The sequence below is a fragment of the Cervus canadensis genome, chromosome 22, assembly GCF_019320065.1.
Source record: "Cervus canadensis isolate Bull #8, Minnesota chromosome 22, ASM1932006v1, whole genome shotgun sequence".
In the NCBI taxonomy this organism is placed as follows: Eukaryota; Metazoa; Chordata; class Mammalia; order Artiodactyla; family Cervidae; genus Cervus; species Cervus canadensis.
The window spans coordinates 8,081,507-8,096,471 of NC_057407.1; the positions used below are offsets into that span (position 1 = coordinate 8,081,507).

Below are 14,965 nucleotides of genomic sequence, written 5' to 3' on the forward strand. Positions count from 1 at the left end.
TTTACATTTTAAAAATATAGAAATGGGTGACCAGGTTGCTGGGGCTTTTTTTCCCCAGTTTAATTTAAAATTTTTTTTCTAAACAAATAGCTTTTAAAAATTTAATGCTACATTATGAAAAAACATAAAAACTTCAGGTTCCTCTGTCCATGAGATTCCCCAAGGCAAGAATACTAGAGTGGGTTGCCATGCCCTCCTCCAGGGGATCTTCCCAACCCAGGGATCGAACCTGTGGTGTCTCCTGCGTCTTCTCCATTGCAGGAGGATTTCTTTACCGCAGAGCCACCCAGAAGCCCCAAAACTTTATAATCACTGTTACAAGCTGAATTCTGCCTCTCTCAAATTCATATGAAGCCCAACCCCCAATGTGACTGTATCTGGAGATAGGGCCCTTTAATAGGTAATTAAAGTTAAAAGAGGTCCTAAGAATGGGGCCCTAAGCCAACAGGCAGCCAATGACAGTTTTACCAACTGAAACATTCCTTACTGGCTGTAAGGGCTGGGGCTGCCCTGGTGCGACTATTGTAGTCACGGCTGCGGCTGGCTGGACCACCACTCCTTGTGGGTGAGCTGTGAACATCTGTTGTCCCTGGATGTACTGAAGACTTGGCTGGGCATAACTCTAAAAGATAAAATGAAGAAATTCACAATTCATACATTTCTAGCTCTAATAAAGCAGTATCTGACTTCAAGTTGACATAGATCTTGATTGGAAGAAACATCCATTAACTTTTTTAAACTTTCAATGTGAGTATTTTACTACAAATTTGTAAAACAATCTTTTGTAAAAAGCTAAGAAAATTGACAGCCAAAAACCAATAATGCCCATTCTCTTACCAGCTGTATTTAGCACTGTAACATTAATTCTAAGCCAAACATGAATTGAAAACCACACACAAACAAAACTAAGTATAAGAACGTCCAGTGCAGTCATATTTATAATTATGAAAAAGAACTTTCAATTTAAACAACTACTCCAGGAAAATGGATAAACAATAACCTTACAAGCAAATGTGGTATTATACAGCCATCAAAACACATACACAGAAAAACACAGAGTAATTTGGAAAAATGGTTAAGAATCATGTTACAGAGAAAAACATGATAAAAAAACTTCCAAATTCAAAATACTTAAAATATATAAACATGTGGTAAAAGAGATCATAAAAAATGAAAGCGGTTAATACAGTTTAGGTTTTCAGAATCAAAGCAGGACACTTTAAAAAGGGAGGAAAAAAAAAAAGGGAGAAAAAAAGCAGGATACTTTGTCATCGTCTTCTGAGCAAAATTTCGGTACACACACACATACACACAAATCTAACAGAAGTAAAAATTACTTCTTTTACTTCAATACTAAGTAATGTATACAGGAAACATCTCAAGGAGTCTCTGCCATCACAGCAACTCACCTTTAAGGGGTGATGAGGAATGATGGGAGGGACATAGGAATGTGACAAAGATGATGCCTTAAAACAGTCTTCTTTTTTAGAAAAGTTTAAAATGTATTGGTTTTACAAAAAGTTTTTAAAAACTTGATTAAGTACCATAAAAATACACTCCCAGAAGTCACCGTCCCTCCCCCCCTCACCCCTCCTCGATCCCTCTGGGGGAAACCAGCTGGGATACTGTCAGCAGCTAACACTGTGAGCGAGCTTGAAAGTAAACGTTCCATCCTCCGTCTAGCCTTCAGATCAGTACGGCCCTGCTTAAGAGCTTGACTGTAATTCTATCCAGGACTCTGAGCCAGAACCATCCAGCAAAAGGGCTTCTGAATTCCTGACCCGCAGGAACTATGAGATAATAACTTATTGTCTTAAGCTGTTAAATAACTTGTGACAAAACAGATAATTAGTATATTCAGAATTAGCAACCTAAAAGTGCTCAAAGGCAGGACACCCATCTTCATCAGATTTAACATCCCATAAACAGACAGTAAAACAGAAAAGAGGGTTTCCAAAATTAGTTACCTGCACAATCGGTGGAGTTGTCTGTGAATAGGGTGACGTCACACCATAGACAGCTGGACAAGCCTGTCCTTGGTAATATATGGTTGCTTGAGACTGTGCAGGCGAGTACTGCTGCTGCACGCTCACGGATGGTTGGTTTGAATCCCAAACACTGTAATTCTGTCCTTGGACTGGGCCCGGGGCGGGCACTGGCAGGACAGTGACGCTGGAGTCTTGGTGCACCACACCGTCACTCTGGGCCACGTACTGGGAGCTGGAAACTTCCACAGGGGCTGCCACATGTGGCACCACTGGGACAGGCGGGGGCGCAGCGAGGGGCTCTGTAGAGTGTCCCACCAAGGGCTGGGGGTGGTCATAAGCGGCAGGAGAGCACACAGGGTCCATGCTGGGCGTGGGGAGCAGCACCTTCCCAGCATTCGGATTGCTGGGGTCCACGTAGGCCTGCATGGGATAACCTGGTGGGTAGCCGGCAAAGGGGTGATGAGGGGCGCTGTAGCCAAGAGAGTCATAGGGCAGTGGAGATGTCATTCCCAGGTTCTGCATCTGCTGCTGTTGTTTCTGAGCCTCCCGCTGAGCGACCTCTTGCTCAAACAACTTCCGACGCTCCTCTGTAGAAAGTTTATTGCGATCTTTAATGCGTACTTTCTTTTTAGAAGTTGGTGTATCATATCTAGAAAGAAAACAATAAAGCACCACAAGAAGTTTTTCCCTAAATCAGAGACATAACCAAAGCACTAGTAAATGTTACATCACTCAATGCTAAACCATTAACCACACCAACTACAATTTGGCACTGGCTAAAAATCATACCAAAAAACCCCCACAATAAATATGAGTAGAAATCAATTACCAAGATAAAAAATGCTTTCATTCTATGATTTGCACTGAAGGTATCACTAGCACAGTAAGATGAACAAGGCATAAGAATTAGAAAGGAAAACCAAAACAAATTCATATGATATAGACTGTTGACAAGGACAAAAAAGGAGAGGGTGGGGCATAATGGGCAAAAAAAATTCTACACTCTTTAAATTAATAAGAATTTTATATGCTTAACAAACATGATCAACATATGCAATGGTCAATTGCATATCTGAACACTAAAACCAAACTGAATATGTAACAAAAGGTATGTTTCTCAGAAATAAATACACCAAAAGATATGTATTTTTTAATTTTCCTGAGGAAAACTATAAACAATTAAAAACATTAATGAAAACCTTTACCTTTACTAAAAATATTAAAGAATACCTAACTAGACAGAGGATATGCAAATACTCAAAGCAGATTCTAAGGAAGAATAAAATGTGAGAAAAAGACAGGGACATCCCAGAAGATCAAGTAAGGATTTGTCCTACTTGCTATCAAGACTTAGGAGCCTAGACACAGATCCTCCTATATGTGAAGACCTGTTGGGAGGGAGGCAGTACTGCAGATCAGTGGGAAAAAGAGGAGCTTTCAGAAGTAAATGATAATGAGGCAACTGGGCATTCACTAAGACAAAAATGAAACCAGGTCCCTACAGTAAAATATATAAAAAAATTAATTCCCAATGGATTAAGGACTTAAATCACATTAAAAAAAAAAAGTACACACACACACACACACACACACAGAATCACCTTAAAAGTAGGGAAGAATTTCTTAAAATATTGTAAACATTAACTATAAAAGAAACATACAATACTATGATATATTCAATAACATCATAATTAACACATCCTGAATATTTAAATACACCTAAGTATTTAAATCAAACCTAAGTCATAAACTAGGGAAATATACTTGCAGAATTATATTTAGAATATAGAAAAAGAACCCCTAGAGCTTAAAAAGACAAAATTTAATGAACAACACATAATAAAAAAAATTCTGACAACTGCATTACATAACTACTGCATCTCAATTTTTTTTTAAGTATATTTAATTTAAAAAGACCTTCTTGTGAACAAATGTTTTCTAGTTCCCAGGAGGTGATCATGTGGCCTGTTTTTCTACCAGCATGACAAAGACAGCCTCTGCCACAGGGATCAAACATTTGGAACAAGTATGGCACAACAGTCACTAGAAAACAAAAGTTCTGACTTGGGAAGAATTACCATTATTTTTGAAAGGTTATCTCCCATCAACCGATACACCCCCTTAAAGAACAAATCTTTGACTCCTCAAATAGCACTTAAATGTTATGAAGTCAAACACTCGAATAACAAAAATCTATTAGTCTTTACAATATTATTACTGTCAAAAGAGACTATATCTCAATATTTATGAATACATTTATTACAAAAGCCCATGTTGTCCCCAATCAGAAGTGTGTTGCTTGGGTTCTCAAAAAATGAGTTGCTCGAGACAAAGAATAACTCACAGAGGCCACTTACCGGTCATCTGGCCTTTTGGTTCCCCGCTCATAGGCAGAAGAAGGTGGAGAGAGGGAGCCCCTTCGTTTCCTTTTCTCTTTAATTTGAGTTTGTTTGTCTGGGTCTCTCTCTCTTGACCTGTTAGGAGTCTTTGGGGCAACTGTTTGATCTCTGAAGCCTACAGCATCCCTTCCTCGTTCGGTTACTAAGGGAAAAGGGTTTTAAAAAAATTTACTTGAAGACTTTTCTCCACATGATAGTGTATCAACTATATAATAAAATTTCTATCCAACAAATGGATCTATGGACTCTCCTTCACATACCCAGTCCTGAAGTTGGACGAGACACAAGGTCTTGTATGCCTGTGTGCTTTACTCCCTAAAAGACACTTCCATGAATGCCCTTTTCTACCTTCTTCCTCCAAAGTCTCAGTTCAAGCTTTCATCATTTCTAACAAGTTCTGTGGAACACCTACATGCAAGATGTTCCGGATACCTTTAATAAGGCTTTTCAATTCAAAATGCAAAAGCCTTCCACTGCCCTTATAATGCTGCATATTTACAATTTGTAGAAGAACAGCCTGGCATGCTAAAGCATGACAACCTCAATAGAAAAGTCTCTTATAAAAAATAAAATGGCAGTAACTCAGGAAGTTATCAAAGCCAAAGAGCTACATCTCAAAAAAAGCAAATGCCAGTTTCCTACTCAAAGATGGAAGCTAACCCTCTTCACTCAGTCTCTTTACCCAGAATGGTTCTCACCCAATTCCACTGCCACTGCTCCAAAAGCAGCCCTAAGCACTACTCGGAAGTATTATTATCTAGTTTCACTTTGATCTCCCAATGACCATTTCCTCCTTCAAATCCAGGTTCCTTTCCCTTGTGTTAATTTCCTTAAAATGTGGCTATTTCTTCACTATATATGTGTAAAATAAGAAAAGGAATCATACCAGTAGCATATATTTTGACTCTGCACCTTTGAAAATGTGAAGCAGAGAAATCATCTTATGTATAGAAGCTGATTTCCTCATATTTTAAAATGAGGAAAAAGCTAGACTACATATTTCCCAAAGTACTTCACAATCCTTCCGAGTGTTAAAAGTTCTGAGCTTTTAAGCTGCTTGACACTGAGTGGTGGCATGGGAAATCAACGGCTCCTCTGATGGTAAAGAACGTGCCTTCAATCAGGAGACCCGGGTGCAGTCCCTGGGTCAGGAAGATCCCTGGAGAATGGAATGGCAAACCACTCCACTATTCTTGCCTGGAAAATTCCATGCACAGAGGAGACTGGTAGGCTACAGTCCATGGGGTTGCAAAGTCAGACATGACTGAGCGACTAACACTTTCACTTCGCTTTTTTCATGCACAAAATATCTCTGAATACCTACTTGTGCTCTCCTTTTCAGTTTGACTTTTCTTCGGAATTCGATATACCTCCTGCAAAAACACAAACAAAAAGAAGGGTTATTAGTGAAGAGTGGAAGTGATAACTGCGTTATTTCACACTGGCAACAAAGAAACGGGGAGGAATAGTCTGGTATTTAATTATTCTTCAAAAATTTACTTATATTTGGCTTTAAATAAGAATAGATCCTGGTCCCTTAAAAAATATATATAACACAAATACATATTTCTTTTTAAACATCTACCAGGCTTGTATGACCTCATTAGCCAAGCAGCAGATTAAGTAACTAGGGCATTATTTCTGGCAGGAATACACCTCCTGAAAAGTCTTAATTTCCATAAGATTGTCTGCATATAAAATGAAGTCATCTATAGTTTCTTTTCTGAGTATTCATATGAACATTTTGAACATCTCACTTGCCATTGCTACTTACAGAAATAAAAGGTTAGTAATAACAGCTTCACATCTCAGAAAAATAACATGTGTAAAGATAATTCCTGATTTTCAGCGTATTTTCCTACAAATACAGAATCAATTTGACTAATAGCTAAATGTAATTTACTCTTACACTGCTGCTGTTATTTTTAAAAAGAAAAGTTTTAGATCACTGTGGCTCTTCAAATACCATCTCTATTAAGATTGTTCTTGATAAATATAAACTAAGTCTTGAGGTAATTTTTCTTGCTGTATGAATCTAAAGCCTAGAAATGAATCTGTTTCCTGAAAATCTCTCACTGTTTTAAGTCCATCAAGCAGCTCTTGGACACATTCTTCCTTATCCAGTCACCTGGTTGAGAGGGCAAACAGCACAGCCACACATTCTCAATAGTACATCATATAAAACCCTTGCTTTAGAGTTTTTTTTTTTTAAATACTGACCACATACAATATGACCTGGTAATCCCATTTTTCAAGGAACTGTACTCCAAGGAAAATCTTTCTACGTGATTTTTGGTTCTAGCAACATCTGTGGAAAATGAAAATAACCCATATAACACACAACTGAGGAAAGGTCAAGATGTAATATTCAGCTGCCATTAAAAATGCCAAATGGGGACTATACACATACATGGCAATCTATATGAATATAGATTTTTAAAAGAGCCCTTCAATAATACTCCATGCATGCTGATAAATTATCTAATATAAAGATGATGACATTATTAAATGTGCACTTATCCTGTGTGCCAGGTGTCATGCCAAGCATTTCAAATGCATAATCTTATTTAAGTTTCAAAACAACTCTCATAGATTGTTATCTCCATTTTACAAGTGAGAAAACTTACCTAAAAGGTTTAGCAACTGATGCTATCAGAGCACTTTTGCTCTGACTCCAGAGCACATCTGTCCAGATGACAAAGTGGCATTATTCTGGAAAGGAGTGCTATTTTGTGGATTTATGCACAAATGTAGTAAAAATCCACCATCCACCTAGCCTTTCCTATGTAGGATTTCCACTAGAGCTGCAATTCTCAATTCTGGGGGCACGCTTAGATCACTCCAGGAAACTTATAGATGTACTATCCCAAACAAACTGAACCTAAAATTCTGGGAATGAGTCCCAGGCATCTGTATTTTTTAGAAGCTCCCCAGATGATTCTGAAGTCCAGAGAAGGTTAACAACCACTGAACTACTGGCTTCTCTTAATAGCACTCACTCATTTCTTCCTCATAAGGGAGAATCTGACAAAAGAACTATGTTTACGTCCTCAGTTCAGCGCCATCTGGGCTCTTTCTCCTCTTGGACTGAGTCTGCCTATAAAGAGGACTCTCTACACTGTACACAATGTATAGGGAAGACTATGCATTCCAACCTATCCCCCTTCCTTGACTAAATTACCTACTGCCAACAGGTCAATGAGTGAGTCTAAACTGGGATGTTTTCTTCCAACAGTCTCAAAAAGTACGCATGGGAAGTTTGTTGGCAAAGCACTCCAGCAAATTTTTTTTTTTAAAACACATTTCAAATGAACGCACAGAACAGACTGTAGAAAAAGGATTAAAATTACAAAACAATACTTTGTAAGATTACTTTTTCTGGAAAGTATAAAAATTTAGCACTGATTAGACTGTTCTTTAGCTAAACAAGACTTTGAGAACAAAATGCTTTACAATGAGAGTATAATTAAATTTTACCTTTTATTATATAGATATCAGATTATATATTCTGTAATAACAGATTTTTTTTTACAACTAAGACTAGATTATTTTTCCCTGTTATCAAGTACAGACAGAATTGTGTATTATGAATCAAACAAATCTTTTTTCCTAAATGATGACAAGACCAAGAACAAAAAAGAAAAGACTCTGAGCAAGGTGCCATTTTTATTGATGGAAGGGCACACAAAAAGAAAATGTGAAAGCAAAGTTATGAGATATGGAGATTAGAAGTTAAAAGTGACAACTTCAAGTAAAAGGAATTCTAGGAAAGAAGGAACTATTTTGAGAAATAATGGTGATTTTTTTCAGAATTAAAGAAATATAAAATACTTTTGACTAAAAAGGCAAAGAACATCAAATAAAGCTGGGCAAGATTGAAGGCAGGAGAAGGGAATGACAGAGGATGAGACAGTTGGATGGCATCACCAACTCAATGGACATGAGTTTGAGCAAACTCCAGGAGATGGTGAAGGATACAGAAGCCCGGAGTGCTGCAGTCCATGGGGTCGCAAAGAGCCGGACACGACCGAGCGACTGAACAGCAACAAATCAAATGGGCAACAAAAAGATTATGACTTAGCAAGTCTGCATATGGGTTTATCGCTGCCTTCTCCCCCCAGTCTCATTCTGGCTCATATTAAGACAGGTAGAAAACTGCATCCATACAATGGAGCATATTCAGCCGTAAAATGGAATTAGCTACTGACACATGCTACAATGTGGATAAGGTCTGAAAACACTACGCTAGGTAAAAGCACTCAGACAAAAAGCCACATATTTCATAATTCTATCTATCCTCTTTATCCAGAGATTGTGTATCTGCAAATTCACCAGCTCACTAACATTTATTTGTAATTCCGAAATCATTATGTTGAAAGAAAACTTCAACAACTCTTCCCCCCAAAAGATGAGTCAATTGGTGACATTTTTGTTATACTTTTTCCAAATAATTAACTGATAACATGATGCAACACTCTTACTCAAGAGTACATCAGAATCGTTTCAATACTTTCTCTGAAAATGCTTCTCATGTACTAGTATCCTTGTGTATTTCTTTTCCAACTTCTTCAATATTATTTTTACTGACTTCACCGCAAAGTCTGACCTGCAGCTTGGTTCCTTTAGTATCCCTTCAACCCCAGCTAAGAATGGCTTTTCACATTTTTAAAGGGAGAGAGAAAGAGGGAGAGAAAAAGAAAAGGGAAAGGGAAGAAAAATCCCTTTAAATTTAATCATGGATCACAGGTTGATCTCTGCAGCATTAAGGAAAAAAAGATACTTGAACAAAACACTAAGACGGTCATTTGTATGATTTAAGAACAGCTTCCCTGGTGGCTCAGATGGTAAAGAATCTGCCTGCAATGCAGGAGACTCGGGTTCAATCGCTGGGTCAGGAAGATCCCCTGAGAAGGGAATGGCTACCCACTCCAGTATTCCTGCCTGAAGAATTCCATGGACAGAGGAGCCTGGTGGGCTACAGTCCACGGGGTCACAAGGAGTTGGACACAACTAAGTGACTAACACTTTCACTTTGGGAATTATTAGCTACAAAAACAGAAACAGATTGAAGGAAATCTGAAAAGTATTCAGCAAAGGTATATAACGTGAGTTGTCCAGGAAGGCTATAGCAATCACTATTTTTGGATCAGAAAAAGGAGTGGAAAGAATATAGGATTGCAATCAGAAGACCTGAATTAATTTTCAACTGTTGCTTAAAGTTAAATTACAACCTCATGGGCGTGTTTCTTTCCATTTTACAGTTGATAAAAATACCACCACTTACTTTACAGGGCTGGAAAGATCACATGACACTCAGTCTAGTATCTTCTGACCACCTATCAAATAAAATATACACTATGGATTCAAGAAGCAGTGTGGTACCATGGAAAAAGAAGGACCTTCATCATTCAAATATTTATGAAGTGCCAAACTACATACTACACTCTCTCAGTGCTCTGGGGAGACTCGAGTGACCACGATAGACACAGTCTCTGCCTCTGCACAATGTACAGTTATGAAATGTTATCTGCTGTGACTGGAAAGGATGTTATGAAAGCATAAAGAAAAGGCAGAATACTCTTATCTTCGAGAAAAAGGAATGACTTTCAGGGGAAAGGATGAAATTTAAGTGAGCAGAGGCGTCTAAATAAAAGTCTTCTCAGAAATGAATCAAAGAGTGTGTGTGTGTGTACGTGTATGAACATCAGTAGTACTGTCCCACTGGAAGATCAGAAACGCTTGAGGTGTGAATGTATAAATAAATAAGGACCAGATTACACCATGGTATGCAAGCTTTGTTAAGAAAAATGGACTTAACTTTAACAATGTAATGAGGAACCATTTAAAAGTTTTCAATACAACTTTGACATGAATGCAGGTATATTTCCAAAATGATCGCTCCGGAGACTGAATGTAGCACAGACTAGAGGGGCACAGAGGGTCATCCACTATTCTCAAGTGGTAACATTACTACAACTGTTACTACAGAGACACCATGATAAAAGGAACTCTTACTACAAGGATTAAAGAACAGTCTCTGCCCTTGATCTCATGGTCCTGTGAGGAGAAACAGGCATCTAAGCAAGTAATTTTAGAAACCTGGTAAGTCTGCTACCACTGTATACAAATACAGAAAAAGGAAGGCTGGATTAGAAAATCACCATTTGTTAAAAACCATAGTTGCATGAGATTCAGGCCAAGTCAATGGGTGGGTAAATTTCACAAAAAACCAAGTATTTGTCATTTCTAAAGGTGCTCCTATATGACACTTTTTTTATACAGGGGAAGATAGTAACTTTACATTGGAGAATCCTAGGAGACACCACCTTAACCAAGCGATCAAAGTTGATAATGCCAGTAATGAGATAAATAAACCAAGCACAACTCCAGACAAAACCAAATTGAGGGGTATTCTAGAAAAATTTTAAAATATTCAAAAATGTGAAATTTATAAAAGACAAAGATTGAGGAACTATTTCAGATTAAAGGATACTAAAGAGATAAAAACTCAATGTAACACTTGATCTCAGGTTACACTCTGAATCACAAATTTTCTTATCTTTTTTTCTAAAGAGAACATTATGTGCACAACTGGCAAAATTTGAATGAGGCCTTTTTAAAAGATTAATAGTATTATGTCACTGCAATATGCTGATTTTGGTAAGTACAATTAAGTTATACAGAAGAATATCCCTGTATTTGAGAAATAAACACTCAAAAATATTTAGGCACAGTGGGCGTCAGATGTTAACTTACTCTCTAAAAGTTAAAAAAAAAAAAAAAATAAAGAGAAAATGATGAGGTAAATTTGGTAAAATGCTAACATTGGGGAATCTGAATGAACGGTTTAGAGGAATGTTTTACTGTTTTTAACTACATTTGTCGCTGGAATGTGTATTACATGAAGAAAAAAGAATAGTATTCCTTCAGTTTTCCTATAAATCTTAAATTACATCAGAATTAAAAGAACATTAAGAAGGAAAATTTATATAGTCTCATTATGGTTATATATAAAACTGGATTATACCAACTTATCTGTACTTGAAAAACTTCTTAAGTTTCCGACTAACTTGATCATGGTCCTGAGGGAAAAACAACATTCATTACAGCTGTCTTCTAGCCCAGAGATTCTATAATGTATATAATTTTCTTAAGATAAGTCCTACATCCAAATCACTCGAAGTAACTTATCCTAAACAGAGTCAAGGCTTTTTTTAAAAAAAGTAACTTCACGGGCTATGGAAACACGATCATTATGTCTTTAGGGAAATAGAATTAAGAGCTCACATTAAAGAATAAACTGTCAAAATGACTTCATTCACAATTGGAATGTTTAGAGCAGCCAGATTCTGTATCATTTAGAGGAGGTGTTGGCAAACTTCTTCTGTGAAGAACAACATAGTAAATACTTTAGGCTTTGCTGGCCATCCAGTCTGGTGTAGCTAACTACTTAGCTCTACCAGCGCAGTGCAAAAGCAGCCACAGACAGCATGTAAATACATGACTGTGGCTTTGCTCTCCCTAAAACTTCATTTACAAAACAAAGCAGTGTGGCAGACTGGGCCAACCCATAATTTAGATAAATTATCTGATAATAAAAAACCCAGACTACTACTAAGTTTTAAACCGTGCTTGTCTTTTATCAAGTCAGATATTTATTACAAAAATTCAACACAGTGGTATCCAAAATAGTGCTCTTTGGGGGCAATTCTGAATTGTAATGAAAAGGATAACTAATATTGATCCTTATGGATACAGAATAATCTTTACCAAGGATTTTGAAATTTATAGAAATTCAGGGGAAAAAAAAAAGAAATTCAGGGCACATCATTTCATTTTGAAGTGTTACACAGTAGATTTCACATATAATATTAGTTAGGAACCAAAATTCCAAGCAGTGACAAAACTTTTTTTTTTTGGCCGCAAGGCTAGTGGAATCTTAGTTCCTCGACTAGGGGTCAAACCAGGACCCTCGGTAGTTAAAGTACGGAGTCCTAATCACTGGACTGCCAGGGAATTCCCCCAAGCTCAAAACTTTTCAGTTGAGTAACTCTATATTATTTAAAACTTCTGTAGAGAGTTCGATGCTTAACTTTCTAGGAAAATAATGTTTTTAATTAAAGATGTTTTGAGGGACTCCCCTGGCAGTCCAGGGATTAAAACTTTGCATTCCAATGCAGAGGGTGTGGGCTGGATCCCTAGTCGGGAACTAAGATCCCACATGCCTCTCGGCCAGAAAACCAAAACTTAAAAGATAAATAAAGATAATATCTTGAGATAAAGAAGAAAAAGATAATAAGGATGGTCCTCAAGAAAAGTTCACCATATCACATATACAAAATGTTCCTTAAATCATCTAATCCAGAGGTAACTAACTACTCAAACTTCACCATAAGGAGACACACATCCTGTGACCTAAGTGTTCATAAAAGAGGCTCTGGAATCACTAGCCATCACAATCTCTCAGCTGTTTAACTGCAACTGAAACTGCCAAATGCACAGGAACCTTACCTCTTCTTCTCATGATCCAAGTGAATGAAGATTTTCCAGTCAAATTATAATTAATCATCACTTATAACCAGCTGTTTTGCCCTGTGAAGTCTAGGGTATATTTTCAGCACGAGGGGTGATGTACAACAATTCCTTTTACAAACAGAAACAGATGCACATGCCCCTGCTGAAAATGTCGCCCAGTTGATTTGCATGTGAAAATGAATATATGCTCATGTGTAGCAATGTGCTAAGTGATGTTTCTTGTTGAGGTCTACTTTAGGAGTCAAAAATGTGTAAGCCTTTTGTAACCAAGGCAGTGGTCCTGTGTATAGAGGTATAGAAAAAGTAGCTCACTTAATCCTTTCTCGCCAGGAGTCGGGATTTTCCCAGAACGACATCCATTGTCGGCAATGGACGCACCAAAATAACGCCGGCGCCAGTGAGTTAACCACCTCTGTCCTCTTTTCACCTATTTTATTTTTCATGCATCATCCAACTTCCCAACCATCTTCCTGTTTCTTCACAGAATGCACGCTAGGTTCTTGTGTGTCTTCAGCACGAAGTTGGAAATGGAGTTGAGAAAAGGAGACACATGGTCAGCTGGTGATGTTAACAAGCTCCGTGCTGCCCTGAGAAGCTGGATGGAAAGGTTCAGGTTACAAGGGGGGTCATCATCAGGCCTGCGAGGACAAAGAGTCATTCCCGAAGCTCCGCTCCCTTCCCTCCCACCCTCTTTCATTCCCTGCTGGTCCCTACTGTCTGCCTTCACAGCTAAAGCAAGGGCTAAGAAATCTGAGGCAACCCCTTTGAGTTCTTCACTCCATCCAGTACGCAGACAGGCCAAGTGGAACACAGGTCCAGCAATGTTACAGAGGCCTGGGAAGGTCAAGGAAGCTTGGAGTGGCTAACATAACCAGTCCTTAGGTCAAGGCTTTTTAGTGTAATCTTGGAATTAACACCAGCAACTAACACGTGCTTGGTAACAGGTGCTTTAAAAAGGTTGGTTGAACATTTTCTTTTCTGCCAACGTTTACTTGAACACATAGGTGGAAGTCAGACAGAAGCAGTTAACTCTTTCAATGCCGGGAATAGGATGGATATATACAAATCACATCAAGTCAAGGTGTTTCTCTAAAACATGTTCAAATTATGGGTCCCTAGCTAAAGTATATATATTTTAAGGACAACTATAATCAGTTTTGAAGTTAGAACCATGGTAAATGTTAATCAGAATGACAGATGGATTAAGAACTCCAGTACCAATGCATAACAAAACATCACAGTTCAGTCAAGCAAAAACATTTCTCAGTACTGCAATTCTAGATGGGTAATGATTCCAGAGCAAATTAGAAAGTTTGAAGAAGGAAGATTTTATTTAATGACTTCCTTGATGCTAAGAATGGGATAAATCCAAAGTATGAAGGTGAAGAAGGATATACTTTAGGTACAAGTAAAATTCTAAATCTCAAGTCAAGAGGATCAATCCAGATAGTACTGTCAACCATGCTGACCTTTCAGATGGGAGGACAATAAGCAGGGGAAGAAATAATTTGGTAGGACTCAAAAAAATTTATGTCTGGAGTATGAGTTTAAAGTACCAGTCACATCTGAGTTAAAGATATCCCAGAGAATAATTTATATCATTACAATTATAATTTTAAAAATTACCATATAAAGAAACAAAATATTTATTTTAGATTTTAAGAAGAGATAGGTTTTCAAGAAATTAAGGTGATTATGTCTTTTTAAAAAAAAATTATGTCAATCAGAGCCTTCTCAGGCAAAAGTGAACTGCTAGGTCTACCACCCCGCTCTCACAAAGCCGTCCGTCGGGGCTTTTCTATCTTCACCTGCGTGCCTGTCTCCATCTCCACCTTCTTTACTGAGTCAATCTTAATACAGGCTCTAAGAGCAGTCTCCAAACACAGGAGGGACTTCTTCCAGAGACTCCTGTGCCCTCAACAAAGCAGGCCTTAAATAAAGGTTCACACATATGACTGTCCCAGGAACTCTTTCGATTAAGTGTAATTACAGTCCCTGTGTTCACATGCTGTATCATAAACAGACTAACTTTGAATCTTTCTT

The 14,965-nt window shown here is 37.8% G+C and overlaps 1 protein-coding gene across 3 annotated transcripts in view; it reads right to left on the bottom strand.

Annotated features, from left to right (window-relative positions):
- SETD2 (SET domain containing 2, histone lysine methyltransferase) overlaps positions 1-14,965 on the bottom strand; it is a 75,696-nt gene that overhangs the window by 11,666 nt on the left and 49,065 nt on the right. For all 3 annotated transcript variants that reach the window (XM_043442994.1, XM_043442993.1, XM_043442992.1), the window contains exons 13-16: positions 5,712-5,760; positions 4,346-4,529; positions 1,968-2,637; positions 488-622 (exon numbers count right to left, since the gene is read on the bottom strand). In XM_043442994.1, the coding sequence (XP_043298929.1) occupies positions 488-622; positions 1,968-2,637; positions 4,346-4,529; positions 5,712-5,760 (1,038 nt within the window). The remainder of the gene's footprint in view (positions 1-487; positions 623-1,967; positions 2,638-4,345; positions 4,530-5,711; positions 5,761-14,965) is intronic.